This window comes from Fundulus heteroclitus, chromosome 10 (assembly GCF_011125445.2).
Source record: "Fundulus heteroclitus isolate FHET01 chromosome 10, MU-UCD_Fhet_4.1, whole genome shotgun sequence".
Lineage (NCBI taxonomy): Eukaryota > Metazoa > Chordata > Actinopteri > Cyprinodontiformes > Fundulidae > Fundulus > Fundulus heteroclitus.
The window spans coordinates 20,061,399-20,078,496 of NC_046370.1; the positions used below are offsets into that span (position 1 = coordinate 20,061,399).

At 39.7% G+C, this 17,098-nt stretch overlaps 1 protein-coding gene across 1 annotated transcript; it reads left to right on the forward strand.

Annotated features, from left to right (window-relative positions):
• Positions 1-6,124: 6,124 nt before the first annotated feature.
• Positions 6,125-10,497, forward strand: LOC105939499 (charged multivesicular body protein 6). The gene is made up of 8 exons (XM_012881706.3): positions 6,125-6,335; positions 6,703-6,812; positions 7,895-7,982; positions 8,054-8,140; positions 8,229-8,294; positions 8,386-8,466; positions 8,546-8,618; positions 9,403-10,497. The coding sequence occupies exons 1-8, from the start codon at positions 6,273-6,275 to the stop codon at positions 9,456-9,458; spliced, it is 624 nt and encodes a 207-aa protein (XP_012737160.2). The 5' UTR covers positions 6,125-6,272; the 3' UTR covers positions 9,459-10,497.
• Positions 10,498-17,098: the final 6,601 nt, after the last annotated feature.

Here is a 17,098-nt window from a genome sequence, read left to right on the forward strand (position 1 = left end):
TTTACTTATACTTTTTATTACATTACTTGAGTACGTCTATTTTTACAGTAATTTTCATACTTAAGTACAAGACATTTCAGATACTTTAAGACTTTAACTCAAGTAACATTTCAGTCAGTGACTTGGACTTTTACCAAAGTCATATTTTGGAGAGGTAACTATACTTTTACTTGACTCCGAGATTTCAGTACTTTATACAACACTGCTGAAGATTGCTCGCCGTTCTTTGTGTTAACTGGCTTCTTTCTATAAAAAGTATAAAATATTTAAAATGATGGTACTATAACTGTGATTGTTACAGGTTTTTTTTTTCATTTAAATGAAAAAGGGGTGGCTAGCCAGAGCTCTGTGGCAGCGCCATACATATGAAATTCATTCAGGCCATTTACAAACTTGAACTGAAATTATCTTTTCTATGTATTTTATGCATTTGTATTTTTTTGCTAATGCAGAACCCCATGTACAACAGAAGTTAAAGGCAAGTGAGAAATTAGTCTGTTAAATATAATTTGAGCAAAGCCGTTTTATCTAAGTTAATGTGTAAAATAATGTGCACCTCAGCTTTTTAGAAAATGCGATTTCTAGAAATGGTTAGTTGGATAAATCATTGCCTGCGTTTAGTAAAACGTGTTTCTCTCTGAAATTACAATTCAGCCTTTTCCTAAACTGTGGAACATATTGTTTAACATTAATAGAAACCAGCTTATTGTAAAGTCATATTTATCTATTGTGAATTGTAACTAGATGACATCCACAGATTACATGGGCTCTTTGTTTATTTTAATCTTTATGTAAAAATGCAGCTCCATTTCTGTGCTTTTACTGGAAGGAAAGCTCAGAATATAGATGCAGAAGAGTTTGCTTTTTAAAAGTTTGGAACTCAACATTCTGGGATTACTGTTGCTGATCTGACGTGGGCCCGTGTCGCTGAACAGTAAAGGAATGATGCCCAGGTGTCGTCTTTTAATGGAGCTTTTCATTTAAGGTGAACCTGTCATGAGCCACTTCATTTGAATTAAACTATTTTGATTTAACTGCATTTGTTTTTTATTTTTTTGTTTGGGTACACTTTATTTGAAGGGGTGTACATAAGACTGACATTACACTGTCATAAACATAACATAACACCTGTTATGAACATAAATGACTCTTTATGAATGTTTAGGACTGATGTCATTGTCATTCGGTAAATTATGACACTATTAAAGGAAAGTTGACATTGTTTAAAATGTCTTTGTTATGACAACTTGACATTAACAGAGACAAGGTTAAGTTTAGGGCTTGATTTGGGATTAGGTTAAATTAAGGGCTTGGTTTGGGATTAGGTTAAATTAAGGGCTTGGTTTGGGATTAGGTTAAATTTAGGGCTTGATTTGGGATTAGGTTAAATTAAGGGCTTGTTTTAGGATTAGGTTAAATTAAGGGCTTGATTTGGGATTAGGTTAAATTAAGGGCTTGATTTAGGATTAGGTTAAATTAAGGGCTTGATTTGGGATTAGGTTGAATTAGGGGCTTGGTTTGGGATTAGGTTAAATTTAAGGCTTGGTTTGGGATTAGGTTAAATTTAAGGCTTGGTTTGGGATTAGGTTAAATTTAGGGCTTGATTTGGGATTTGGTTAAATTAAGGGCTTGTCATAACAAAGACATTTTAAACAATGTCAACTTTGCTTTAATAGTGTCATAATTTACCGAATGACAATTAATGACAACAGTCCTAAACATTCATAATGAGTCATTTATGTTCATAACAGGTGTTATGTCATGTTTATGACGGTGTAATGTCCGTCCTATGTACACCCCTTCAAATAAAGTGTTACCTTTTGTTTTAGATATTTATCAAACGACCTAATGTGGATGTATAAATTTGTCTTTTTTTTGTGCTTTTATTAAATGAAAGTTATTTGGATGCAACAACTCATCATGGATTCGAATCTTGTGATTTTGGTCACTGATTTCATATATGCACATATCCATTAGCTGAAGTACACCAACCCTCCCACCCAGGAACTAGCGCTAAAACATATATATTTATATCAAAATCTATCAATCATACAGAATTACTCTAATTCAGTTAGAAATATTCAAATTTTATCGTTTGTTAAACAATGTAGTCAAGATCTGTTAATTATTTAATCCTTCCTGAACATCCAGGTAGCAATGCTGGACGGTTGAATGCATAGATAGACACATAAAGGTTTACTGTAATCCCTCATTCAGATCCTTCATGTAGCAACAGGGGAACGACACGACTCCCCTTTAACGGGAAGAAACCTCCAGTGGAACCAGCCTGTGAGCGGCCATCATCTGAAAACAACGAGATTGAAGAAGACGAAGCAGACGCATCAAAGACACAGAAGTACTCTGTGTCTTTACTTTAGCTTTGCCATTACTTTCCATGGCAAAGCTAAAGTAAAAAGAACTAAGAGCAGCAGTAGATCCATTGGTGGCCTGAACCGGGAGAGAAACACAACTGAATATGTAAGCACTGAGCCAGTGATAAAATATGCAGAATGGAAAATAGATTACACATGACGGCAGCAGAAGCTCTTTTAATGGCATTCTCCAGCAAAGAGGCAACACTACACAGAAAGACAGCACAAATTGTGTGCTGTATGGATGGGTAACATCAGTTACTGGTAGCCACAGCTTAGTGATAGCCCTACTACAGCTAGACCTAAAAATCCTGGGCGATTCCTCCAAGCAGTTCTCAGTTCCAGCTCTGAGGGCCATAATTTCACGTTAGACCAGGTTCTCCCAACCCTAGCTCAATCCATAGAAAACTGTCATTTGCAAACAGTTTAGTTCCTCTGATAACGTAGCTGAGCTGATAATTTTTTCTAAACTCTTGTTGTATCGCTCTGTTAGCCTAACACTACCGGCAAGTCACACATCACTCTCTGTGACTTCACAATGGACACTGTGGACTCTTTCCGCTTCCAGGGAACTATCATCTCCCAGGACCTAAAGTGGGAGCTGAACATCAACTCCCTCACCAAGAAAGCCCAGCAGAGGATTTACTTCCTACGGCAGCTGAATAAATTCAACCTGCCAAGGACAATAATGGTGCAGTTCTACTCCTCCATCATTGAGTCCATCCTCACCTCCTTCATCACCATCTGGTATGCTGGTGCCACCGCTAAGGACAAGCGCAGACTGCAGCGTGTCATCCGGTCTGCAGAGAACGTGATTGGCTGCAATCTTCCATCTCTCCAGGACTCTGAGGCGTGCAGGGAAGATTGTGGCTGATCCCTCGCACCCCAGTCACAAACTATTTCAGACACTTCCCTCTGGCAGGAGGCTGCAGTCCATCAGGACCAAAACCTCACGCCACAAGAACAGTTTTTTCCCTTCCCCTGTTCAGGCCTACAAGCTACACCAACGTAGCATCTCCAGACCTTCTGTGTTACATTAACGCACAGTCTACTGTGTACATAGATAGATTCTGTATTTATATCTGTTTTGTCTGCACCATAAACACAAAGTCAAATTCCTTGTAAGTGCAAACCTACTTGGCAATAAACTTGATTCTGATTCTAAAGTCGACTGGGCTCTGATAAGATTGTGAAGGTCAGTCTCTTCATTCACTTTTAATTAGAAGAATCCAACACCGTTAATCATAATGTCGTTTATCGTTCCAAAAATCCTTAATGTAACAATGCTTTTATTTTGTGAATTGGCTGTGTTTAAAATGGTTTTAATGTGCAGGAAGATATATAGCATGCAGGACATCGGCCCTTGAGGACTGAAGTTGGACATCCAGGTTTGTCCTGCTAGAGGGTAAATCTATGCTAGAGCTTGAGTCTTTTAAAGCCTTTAAAACGTTTGCATCTGCCTTCTCATCAATTCTGACAAACTTTATAGTCCTGTTGAAAAAAAAACCTTCTTCAGTATAGGGATGGTGATGTGCAGTGTTAGTTTTAATCCACAGTGTTTTGTATGTAGGACACAAAGTAACACTTTAGTCTCATCTGACCACAGAATGGTCTTTTACATGTTTGCAATATCGGCATAAATGAGTGAAACTGCAGAGACACTTTTTCAAGAATGGTTGCTGATGAGATTTTCATAAGTAGAAGAAAATTTCCTAGACATTTATCAGGTCCTTGCCACTTTTACATTAATTACAAACATGAACATTGTCTACAAAAACCCATCAACAGATCAATTGTTTTGACATGAATCGGGTGTTCTTTTGTGTTTTATTGTGAAAAGTCAGTGGTTAAAAGAGGAATTTGACCTTTTTACCTTCAAACAGTTAAACATGCCACTTCTTAAAAAAATCCAGACATGAAAACCTCATTTGGACCTCTTGGTTTTAGCTAATTTTAGGCCTATTTCTCATTAGCTTTGCTTTCCAATGTTTTAGACATAATTGTTTTTGCACAACTAGAGTAATTTTTAGAAGGTAATTGTATTTTTGTTTTTTTCAGCATGGCTTCAGACTGTGACTGAGCACAAGGTCTACCTTACTAAAATAACAGAATGACAGTGCTATGTGTGTTGATGGTAGGTGCCCTGTTGTGGTGCTGCTGGTCCTCACAGCAGCCTTTGACACTGTTAATCATTTTGTCCTGTCTCGCTTAAGCCACGTTGGAATTTTTGGCTCAGTGCTTTAACGGTTTAGATCCTATCAGACAGACAGGTATTTCACAGCTATGAATAATAACTTATCTTCCTCCAGCAATCCTCTGTCACGTGGGGAGCTGTTTGTTTGCAGTGTTCATAATAAAGTTTTTTTTACACCACAAACTTTAAACCAGCACCCAGCTATTCAGGCAGGAGGGTAAGCATATGTTTATAGTATTTATAGGCAAGCATTTTATAAGCCAGGGTTTCTAGTGAAGAGTCATCTTCAGGCACTCAACAAGATTCGCAAGGATAGGGATTGTTTGTGATGATTGAGATATTGTATTTTAGATCAACAGACAAATTATATAACTTTTGAGACAGAGAAAAACCAAAGGTTCTGATACAACTGAACGGTAAAAACTATCCCAACTTTACTTAATACCCATTACCTTAACCCAAGAGGTGGGCTGCCAGGTTCCTACACCTACATTTGTTTTAGTATTTTGCATTGTCCAGGTCTGAATAATAATAGAAAAAAGACTGAGTATGGGGGAAAAAAGCTACATTTCCAGATTTTATTCGCTAATTTTCTGACTTTCATTCCACATGAAATGAAATCAACCAATGAATCTTAAAAAAAAAAAAAAGTTTATTTAGACAGGTTTTGAATTACAGACACACCATCAGTGCTTCATTGACTTCCCCTTGACACATGGAGTCCTCCAATGAGTTGAATGTATCAAATCTATATTTCAGACATGTAAACAACAAATGTCTGCACAAAACAATGGAATGAAATAAAATTAGAATAACAATCACATATCATGTAAATACCTTCCACGTGATAGACATTTAAACATTATATATAAAACATGCCGCCCATGTCACAATTATCAAGTCCACAACATTTTATTTATCCTTTATTTAACCAGGTTATACCCATTGAGATTAAAAATCTCTTTTGCAAGGGAGACCTGGCCAACATCAACAAATGTATCTATAGAATCAATTAATTGTTACACAGCCTAGCTGTAGGATCTACATATATTACTGCACACATATAAGATACCCATTCTACTGCACTGAGCTTCAATCAAACATTTTGTTTTATATATATATATATATATATATATATATATATATATATATATATATATATATATATATATATATATATATATATATATATTATATTATATATATATATATATATATATATATATATATATATATATATATATATATATATATATAGCGATATATTTTATGTATTTTCTTATATTTGTGTTCTATGATGAATGTTCAGCACTTTAGTTCAGTTCAGTTGTGCTTGAGTGCATTTGCCTGCAGTTTTCTGACTTGTCCACCAGATGGCAGTACGTGTATTTGAATGAGAAACTGACACCGTTTTGAAATTTCGACTACTCGTCTATGTCCGAACAATCAGCATGTTAAAAAAGAAAATTACTGAAAAAGTATAGCATTTGAATGTGAATATAATATCTTGTTTTCAGAATTTGATTCCACGTGAGTGTCTCTTTTAGAAGCTGTCTCCGCCCAGCCTCGGCTCTTCCGGGTGTGGGTGTGGACTCGGATGACTTCAGCAATAATGGAGGAGAATCTGCCCTGCTTTTAGAAAACTGTTTGCTTTTCGACTCCTGTTTTTAATTTCCCTGGTCCTGGAGCTGGAATGCTGTGTCAGGATGGGAAACCTGTTTGGAAAAAAGAAACAGTCGCGGGTGACGGAGCAAGATAAAGCCATCCTGGTAGGAAGAAGGTGTCCAGATTAGCAGCGGGCTAACTTCACTTACTGTCCCCACAAACTCCGCGTAGGAATCAGAATTATTCAACACCTTTCCGCTTTAGGAATGGCCCACAGATATATGTAACAATCAAACCCGCGTTTTATTAACTTTTTTTCCACCTGTTGGCAATTCGGCCTATTTGGAAAAATAACTAAAATTAACACAGATTTTGCTTTTATATGTTTCTCTCAGACAGGACGAATATTAGCTTTTCTTTACTGGATAGTTTCTTGCGTTTCTTACAGTATCATATAAGATCTGAGCCCGATCAGCCAAACGCCGAAACTTTGACGTGTGTCCGTGAAACGTGTTTGTTTCGTTTCCGCAGCAACTGAAGCAGCAGAGAGACAAGCTGAGGCAGTACCAGAAGAAGATCACCCTGCAGCTGGAGAAGGAGAGACAGCTGGCCAGACAGCTGCTCAAAGATGGCAGGAAGGAGTGAGTGACATGAAAATCACTGGTGTACTGACGAGAAAAGGTCGGGTAGCAATCATTAGAACCTCGTTTGACAGGAAGAACTTAAAGACCAAACTCACTTTCATTTTAAATTTGCAGCAATAGGCCCAGTTTAAGATGTGAGTTCTGGTTTTGGCAGCTTTCTTGGAGGTTGTAGAAGCAGTTCCCGTGGAATCAGTTCCTTGGAGACATGGTCGAGACAGCAGCAGAGTCTCTTAGACTAGTGTTTTTTAATGCCTGACAAACCGTCCGGTAGGTTTGATCATGTTTGTAACTCAGAGTCTTTAAAGGGAGCTGTGCAACTGAATGGCTTCTGTGTAAATGAGTTGACGGACGTTAAACGCATTTATTACCTCTACAAGAAGTAGTACGTAAAGCAGAGAGAGGATCGATCCTAAAAAAAAAAAGAACCCTTGTGAACTCATAGACGTTGATATGACCCGCTTGGAAAAACAGGAAAAGAACTACAAGCCGTTTTAAAACGCGACAAGAAATCCAGATCACACAGCCTATTTGTTCAGGTTTTGTCTAAAAAGGTGTCAGATTCGGAGGTATAATCTGACAAAATCTGACTCTGGGAGCTTGATTTCCAAAGGAAATGCTTTCAGAAGGTCTAATCCGAAGTGTGCCGCCCTGAAAACAGCACTTCAACCCCAGCCCCCCCTGCAGAGCTGTTTTAGTGATGTGCGTTCTAACGTGTTTGGACTCCAGCGTTTTCACAGGCGATTAAAAACGAGCTGCCCTCTATTGACAGAGGTTGCAGTACGGTCCACAGCATCTCTATATGTTCATGTGTTTTCAAACAATTCCCAAGTTACTTTGCGTACGGCGTGATCGTCGCAGATCATTAAGCATGTGCTGCATGAACACAAGTTCTCAGCCTAGAGGAATAAAAATCTTTTACTGCAAATTAAGTATTTTTTTTTCTTTCTGAGCGGACTGAAAGAAAACTGTCCTATAAAAGCACCAGAGCTGAAGCTTCTGCTCTCTGTGCTGTGGCTCTGTTTTACACACACTCAGTGTTAGGTTGTGTTGCATCACTGACTCTGGTTTATACCGAACAGGAAAGCCCTCCTCCTGCTGAAGAAGAAGCGATACCAGGAGCAGCTCCTGGACAAGACGGAGAACCAGATCAGCAATCTGGAGCGAATGGTGAGTGACGCCGGCGACGCTCCGCTGCCCGCCCAAACATCTCTGACTCCTGCGCTTCCTGCTCCTTTCAGGTCCAGGACCTGGAGTTTGTTCAGATTGAGAGGAAAGTCATTGACGGGCTGAAAGTTGGAAACGAGTGTCTGAAGAAAATGCATGAGGTGGGAGATTTTTTTTGCTGTGTTTAGAAGATGTGGGCCCAGCGTTATGTCGGAGACCTGATGTCCTGTGATTTCTCCCCCACGACAGGCGATGTCGATTGAAGATGTAGAGAGGATCATGGATGAAACACAAGATGCCATCGAGTACCAGAGGGTAAGTGTTTTTGCCAAGGTGACCTTCACACATCTGGAGCACCATGGATTTAGTCGATTTCACCCCCCAACACACGTTCGTCTCTGTGCAGCAAATCGACGACATGCTGGCCGGTTCCTTGTCGCAGGAGGATGAGGATGCTGTTCTGGCTGAGCTGGAAGCCATCACTCAGGTCTGTTAGAAATCAAACTCGCAGAGAGCTGAAGGGAGATCGATGCTCATCAGGACGCTTTCTGATCTTATTCCTTCAGGAAGACGTCAAGCTTCCCGAGGTTCCTTCAGAGCCGCTGCCAGACGTCCCTAAGGCTGCCGAGAAGACACCAGGTCTGTTGTTGCTCCTGGGTTCCTTTAGCAGAATCCTACATTTTAATCTCCCTGATGTTCCCGAGAGCACCTTCTATGAGCTGAGCTGTCGTGTATCCGAGGATTGATGCCTGCACAACGTGATTCCTGCATCCAGAAGCACTGTGGAGAGATTTTACATAACAATTACCATAATATTTGCAGCGCTCCTGACTTGAAAGCAAGAGATTTAGTAGTTTGCTTGTTGGTGGAGTGTTAACATTACCCAACTATACAAAGACATCAACAATGACCTTAGAATGTGAAATATAGCTGCCAATGAATCTGGAAACGGTTGTGAGACAATTTGAGGAGCAAACCGTGAGAAAGAAATCGTTATATTTGTGTTGTGTTGGTCAGCGGTGTGTTTACACAATGCCAGGGTGGGAAGACAACAGCAGTGACATTAAAGGAGGAACTGTTGCTGCCAACTCATCTGTGAAGGGTGATAAGATCTTCTCATTACCCATAAACACCTGTGGTGGAATTTCTGTCAGTTTTCTGCTCAATCAAATATGAAAAGACTATAGCGACTACCTTAGAGAAGCAGCTGCTGGTTCCCACCGATCTTAGAAGGGTTATAGGACCATGTCAGACACAAACCCATGGTGGTGCCTTTATACGTGGATGCTGAAACTTTTACACTACCTTAACACTCTGTGCTCTGTGTTATAAAACCTTCAGGGGGTTCAGTCAGTTTAAATCCGACAGCCTCTCTCCTCTCATCGCAGCGTCCATCCTCACTGAACGTGTGGTTGTGTTTCAGTTTCAGAGAACGATCGTCCCAGGAAGAAGCCGGAGCGCGAGCTGCTTGCCTTGTAGGAACAGAGCCGACCTCCGTCGCAAACCAACAACCCCGCACACGTTTAGCGGCCGATGTTTTTTCTACCTTACAGGCCTGTGGCGGCTCGCAGGCAACCCGTCTGACGGGCCGGTTGTCTTCGTCTGCTGCAGGTCAGTTCTGATAGGCTGGACCGGTTCACCTGCAGCGCCTTGTGAGCCTCGAAGACCCGTGAGATCACGTAATTGTGCCTAACCTGTTTAAGCCGTGCATCATGTTTACTACGAAGTCATTTTAATCAATGCAATGCATGTACACCATATGTAACTACTTTATTCTGTTTAAGTGATCTGTGGATGAGAGTCCAGCGCTGACAGGATCACTTCATCCAAATTGCTGAAGAAAACACGTGAACTCTCAGTCATCCTTGTTTTATCCTGCCACGCTCTGGTTTTATCTGAATTTTCAGGTTGTTTGAAGATTTAATCCATGGACAGCTTAACGCCTGACAGCTTGTTGTTTTGTCTGCTGCAAGAAAAATATGTTTTTTTGTGATTATTGAGTGTGCATCAGGACTGCGTGAGAACATGTTTTCTTTCTAATTTGGGTGAAGTGAACCTTTAATCCCGGGATAATAAAACAGAAACTCTGCTCTCGCTTTGTGGCGAGTTTCTTCCCTCATCTTAAAAGTATTTTCTGAAATTTAGCGTTTCTCACTCTGACGCTCCTCAAGAAGATTACCTAATCTACCATGTGTTCCCCTCGTAGATCAGCTCAGCCTCATAGGGAAAAGGCTCGGCATATCTCATGCTGATTAACCTTAAATACAGAGTATTTTCAACACTGTGGTTATTTTTCCCTGTCTATGACACATGCTTTTGATCTGCAGCGGGAAGTGTTGTCTGTATCCACAAGGCTTAAGGTTGAACATCGCTGAAGATCAGTGGGACTAAACTGTAAATCAATTAACCACTCGTGACGACTAATCCTGTCAGACGGCATCATCAAAGCGATTGTCTTAAAGTTGGGTTGGGAATTTCTGTAAATTTTTTGCCAATAAAAAGTGTTTTTATTGTTAAATATTGCATCAGATATAATTGTTATTCCGCGAATGAACAGTAGGTGGCAGCAGTTAACAAATGTGGAATGAGATAGCAGGTGAATATCTTTCTCTTCCTCATGGTTCCTCAGATAACCACAAACTTCTGTTTAATTTATGTCATGTCCCGAGGTCCGAGATAAAGTTGTGGTGAGGTTATAAAACAACATCTCAGGTTTCAAACATCCCACATAGATCTCTGGTAAGTCCATGATCTGAAAATGTAAAGAGCATAGCACAACTGTAAACCTAACAAGACATGACAGTCCACCTAAACTGATGGGCTGAGTGAAGAGAGCATTAATAGGTCAGTGGTAACTCTGGAGGAGCTGCAGAGATCCACAGGTCAGGTGGAGAATCTGTTGACAGGAGAACTACTAATTTCACACCTCAGACTATGTCATTGTTATTAAATTGTTACAAGTAAGCTAAAGAATGTCCTCTTAGCAGTTTACCAAATGTCCAGTAGGCGACACAAAGTTTGTGAAAGAGCATGGTCTGGTCATATGGGTACAAAATGAAACTTTTGGTAACTGTGTGGTGAAAAAAATAACTAGAAATCACCCTAAACACATCATCCCCATAGAGAAACACACTCCTGAGTCGTGGCATAGATGCTGGTCAGAGCTGATCGAAAGCTTCAGGTAAATACAGGAAAATCCTGGAAGAAACCTGCTAGCAGTCACAACTTTCAACCATAACTATAGCTGAATGGTTTACATCAAAACATCCATTTGTTAGGACGACCTAGTGCATAACTAGATCCAACTGAGATGCTGTGGATAGATCTGTGTTTATGTTCACAGACTCTTCTGTTCAATTGACCCGCAGATGCAACGTCAACACAGGAGACAACAGCGTATGTAGCAACAATGCATGGAGCCTCTTAGCCAAAGAAAAATAAATAACTTTTTAGGCGGACAGCTGGCTCCCGCGCCTATCACTGCCATTCTGCACAATTCTGGATAATAAAGTTCTACACAATTTATGGAAAATATTTAGATGTTTTTATTTAGAGCTTTAATTGTAATATTTACATTAAGCAGAGCTGGTCCTTCAGATATTATTTTAGGTAAAAGTTTGTTTACCTGCATTGGAAAGATGTCGCCTCACCTTGAACTTGTTGAAGATTAAATAAGTCCTCAGAGTTATGAAGGCTTATAGCTAAGATGTACACTGCCTGTTTTACTCAAAATGAAAATGTTCTCATAATTCGGATAAAACGCCATGTTATTAGACATTAGCAGTCTACAACTTCACAGCAGACTGTTGATTGGTGCTGTTTTTCCAGCTGAACAATCTCCCTGGTTCTGTGTGATGTTACCCTGGTTTAAGCTTGTCGACTATATCAATCTGCCAGGTCAGCCGTGACTCGCTATGCGCTCTTCCAGAGCAGAATGAACATTTTGATTTTGTGCAACTTGTGTTGAAGACGGTACGCTCCCGTGCTTTAAATGAACCCAGCGGACTCAAAATCAGCTGCTTTGCATAATAAGCAGATGAAGTGGATTGACACAGCTCACATCTGATGAACCCGTTCGCTTTCCATCACCTGCAAGAATTTTCCGACAAGCCTACGTTGATATGATCTTTTTCAGCCACAGGTAAAGGAACAATTACCACTGTTAGTAAGTGAACAGAGCCTCCCTTCAAAAATCCCTTAAACTAAAAAGAGACAATTGTTCACGCTTGGTGAAAACGATAGCCGTGTTTGCAGCAACATGTCATTAGTGCTATTTGTTTTGTGAATGAGATGCTGAGTTGAATTATACAGTAATGTTCTGTTATTAAAAAGTTAATTTATTTCAGTAACTCAGTTCTCTAAAAGGAAGCACATTATATGAATTAACACAGACTGATAATGTTTTAAGGGGGCGACTGTGGCTTGATGGGTTGAGTAGTCGTCTGGCAACCAGAAGGTTGTGGGTTCGATTCCAGCTTCCCCTTGCTACATGTCGCTGTGCCCTTGGGCAAGGCACTTAACCCCAAGTTGCCTACCGAGCTGCGTCTCGGTGTATAAATGTGTGAGCGTTAGTGAGAGCGACTGGGTGAATGTGGCTATAGTGTACAGCGCTTTGGGTGGTCAGCATGACTGGAAAAGCGCTATATAAGTTCAGTCCATTTACCATTTAAAGCCTTTATTTCTGTTAATTTGGATCCACTCCCAGCTCCAGCAGATATAAACACAGCATTTAAGAATGGAATAGTGCATCAGACCATGTTTAATGCAGAAATGGGGGCTTAATGAAAAGTATGTTTAATACCGACTTAAAGGTTGGTTGTTGCTTTTTTTCAAAGGGCATTTTTAATATGACAAATAAGACCTCTTAGATATGCATATTCTGATTTATTGAATATGACTGTACACCGGGATTACAGCTGGATAAAATAGAGCTGACACCACGTGTGGTACAATCTTAGAAGATCTGGGTTTAGGGCTTAAATACAGATTTAATTGGCCTGGGATCACTAAAGATAAATGTTAAAATGTTTTATTCCATCAGAATAAATTGAATTCCTCCCACCTTGTTACAACCCTTTTGCATTTGTACTTTTATTAAGCTTCACAAAGCTAACCTCTCCTCCCAGCTTGATTCGAAACAAGACTAAACTTCACACAGCTTGTCTGAGGATGGACTATCGTGACCTTTTATGTCTCCTAATAAGAGAGGATGTACCTCTAGCTGCCATAACTTCATGTTTTTACATCTGTACACATAGACATTTTATGTCGCCGTGTTTCTCCTCCCTGTATAAATCCAGATGTGCTCCAAAAGCGTCGGCCTAATAAAAGAAACAGAAGAACAGCACGTTGTTCTGTAACCTCGCACCTTTTAATTTCAACAGAGCCTGCGTAATAACGCCGCCCCGCTCAGGCCTGAAATAGGCTGATCTGTGTTTGCCGGGGTTACTGAGATCCACTTTAGTGCCGTCCTTGTTCTGAATGGGCTGCTGGATCCACTCCACGGCTGACTGCGCTCTACAAGCCTGCGTGGCTCTGCGTGGGAGTGGGCGGCTCACAGACTGAGACCTGAATGCCGGGGCGCCGCGCTGATGAATCACAGACGCAGGGAGAAAGGGCCGGAGGGAGCGATGAGGAGGAGTAGGCTGGAGACGAAGGCTAAATCAGAGAGATGGTTCAGATATGTAGGCGTGTGAGTGTGTGGCCTGCCCACCCGCTGTCCACCCCTACTGAGTCCTGATTGTACACCTATGAGAAGGGATGAAATAATATACTGGAGGTATCTGATTCAGGATTAATTACTGGACTCTGTACGGCAGCATCTCAGCAGCGCCCGATGACAAAGCAAAAAGGAGCTAAGTTTTGGAGAACTAAACTGTGTTTGCTGCTTTGCTCCTCTAGAACTGGTCCATAGTTATGAGTTAACTCCTTAATCTGCGGACCTAACGCTAAACAAGACCATTTCCAGCTTAATTTCCAGAGCTGTTACTCGGTTTGATTAGTAAATAAGCTTTTTTTTCACATATGAACCTCAACATCCTGCATGGATGGTGTTAAACTGACCTATAATCCAATCAGCACAGCTTTCTACAACAATCCAGCGAGTTTTTAATGTTGTTTTTTATTTACTTGGACTGAAGGTGTGACCTAGCCGGACTCTGACAGACAGGGCAGATGCTTCCATGTGTGATTGGTCCCAGCTGAGGAATAAAATGTCTGATAAACCTTTTTTTGGAAAAAGAAGTGTGTTCTGCTGGTGCAGAAGCCTTTGGAAACACCAAAGGAAGCAACAGTTATTTTATTTCTGTCACCAGGATTAGTATAAGAACCAGTGTTTCTTGCATGCAGCACCCCAATGCAGATAGTGGAATCCCTGATAATGATGTGTACAAAGGGTTTAAATTAAATTGTGGTAACACTTTACAATAAGGTACACAAAATTTGATTAACTACTGGGGAACGCCCTGGGAACTAATCCAGCACTTACTGGGGAACACACGTTGCTATATCATAGAAATTGCATCTAACGGATCAGTTAAGGATATCTTTTATTTTTAAGAGATGAAAATTGTATTGGTTTATATTTAATTATTAGTCAGACTGATTGAGTAATGACTGGTTTCTTAGTAAGTATTTGGTATGATGTTTCACTACATTAAGTTCACAAAATAATAGCAAGGCAAGGATTTGGTAATCAGTGATAGTCAGATATAGTAAAGATGACAGCACTACAAGAAAATACAATTGCTAATGTCTTTCATCAACAGGTTTACAAAAGAGAGAATCCAATAAAATCAGTAACCACTAGGAAACAGGTTTTTGATAATCACTGGTGCAGGGTTTATTCAGAACCCACATTCTTTGGTAGTAAACCAGTAGTCCCTCAATAAGGCTTGGCTGTGTGTTCACCACTCAGTACAGGTTAACTACCCATTAGTTCCTGATATATTCCTCTTTGATTCCCTAATACATAACTAGTAGTCCCCTAATAAGGGTGTGTGTTCTGTGTGTTCCCCAGTAAGAACTGGTTAACTACCCATCAGTACATGATTAGTTCCCAGGGTGTTCCCCAGTAGTTAATCAATATTAATGTATCATATTGTAAACTGTTTTAATGGAGATGTAGTGAACTTGACATGCTGCTCTTTGCTGCAGTTCTCCAGCACTGAGCTTCGGAGCGGTTTTCACTTCCCTTCCATTCCTCAGCGTGTGCGATGGAAGTTAAACTAGGGTCCTCGTCCAGCTTTGCTTGTCCCAGCTCTAGTTTTAAGTGTTTTAACAGGACTGAATAATACCAGCGGCTGTTTTCTTGCAGAGACTTTCTGACTTCAACATACACTCATGCTCTACTTGACTGGCACGCTGTATTGTCTTTCCCATTTTGAACCTGGACCAAGAGAAACTTGCCTCTGTGTCATATTATAATGAAACAATTATAACATTAAGTCTTAGTAGAATAACTGAGTGAAACATAGAGTCACAGATCACTGATTTAAGGTTTTATTTAAACTCGGGTTAATTTGTATAGTTCATCTAAAGCATGAACTATAAAAATTCTTTAATGAGTTGTGTTGTTCTTTAGATGTTTCCTGTGTTTAATGTGGACATTTTACCGAAATAAAGTAATTGATTGATTGATTGATTGATTGATTGATTGGTTGATTGATTAATTGATTGAAAGGTATTGTTCAATGAACTTGTTGGTATGCCAATACTTATAGCGCTACTGGTTTACTAAACAACGTCTTAATGGGGAACTTTTTACCCTGCTGAATAAACGTACTGAAATTAGAAGTTGTATTTTTTTTAAAAGTTCCTCCTGAAACTCATTGAATTAATAATTTTCAAAACCCTCACGATGTTCTATCCATTATTCTACTCCCAGCAGCGAATGGGCAAGCGTTAAGGTACGCATTGGGCACCCACAGTGACAAATTTCCATGTACAGACATATATTGAGGGCATTATAAATCTTTAAATATCCTAAACATGCATGTTGTTTTGACAGTGGAAGGAAAACTGAGATCTCTTTTTCTTTTTTTTTAGATAGATAAAACTCACGCATGGATATGGAGATCATGCAGACTCCACACAATAATACCTCTGGCTAACATTTCTCCCTAGGACCTTCATACTGCGAGACGCCGGTACTAACCACTGTACAAACATTACGTTGCAAAAATAAATGGAAAGGTGAGTAGTTTGAAAATAAAACGCAACAATCTTATTTCTGGGAGATTTGAACATGCAAGGTCTGGAAATTAATCTACAGCCATATATTAAATATATTTAAATGTGTAAAATACCTTTTAAAATAATAACCTTTAGACAGATATTAAATATACTTTTCATTCAGTCCACGTTTCTTTAGTTAACAGAAATGAAGGCTTGAAAACACCAGTCTGCCCTTGCTCTATATAAATGTTTCACTCAGTGAGTTGGGTTACTGAAATAAATTAACTTTTCAGTAATTACTTGAATATAACCGCATCCATCGTAGACATGGATGTCATGTCAATTCTGCAAGGATTTTGTACACAAGTTAGAATTTATTTTGTATTTTACTTGATTCACACATGGTTTAAATCATACAAACTGTAATATTTGTATTCAGTTTAACTTAGAGGAACCACACACTCCAAGTATCATTGATGTATGACCACTCATTTGATCTAAAATAGTAATAAAAATTAGCTTCCTGCCGCAGATAAGTATGGTTAATTTCCATCAGTGTTGGGATCGGACCCATTCCAGAAGCTTATTGACATCCTGCTACAACCTTTATCCTGTTTAGATGTGTGTTTGGGACCACTGTCCTGTTGGAACACCCAGCTGTTGATTTTAGATGGAGCTGAAGCATTTAAAGGCACTTTGTGCAATGCACTAGTGCCACTGGTGGCAAAACAGAGCCTCACCTTGATGGGACCACCACCATGGTTCACTGTTTTGTTTGTTTACCTGCAATGAATCACTTTCTCTTTTCCGAGATGACGATCCAAAATCTCAACCACTGGTATGTACACATTTCTTTTGAGAGGACTAAATGTTTAAAGGGATGTTCTAATTTTTGTCACATGACTGTGTGATTATAAGGGTGACATGAGTCTCAGAATAATTAT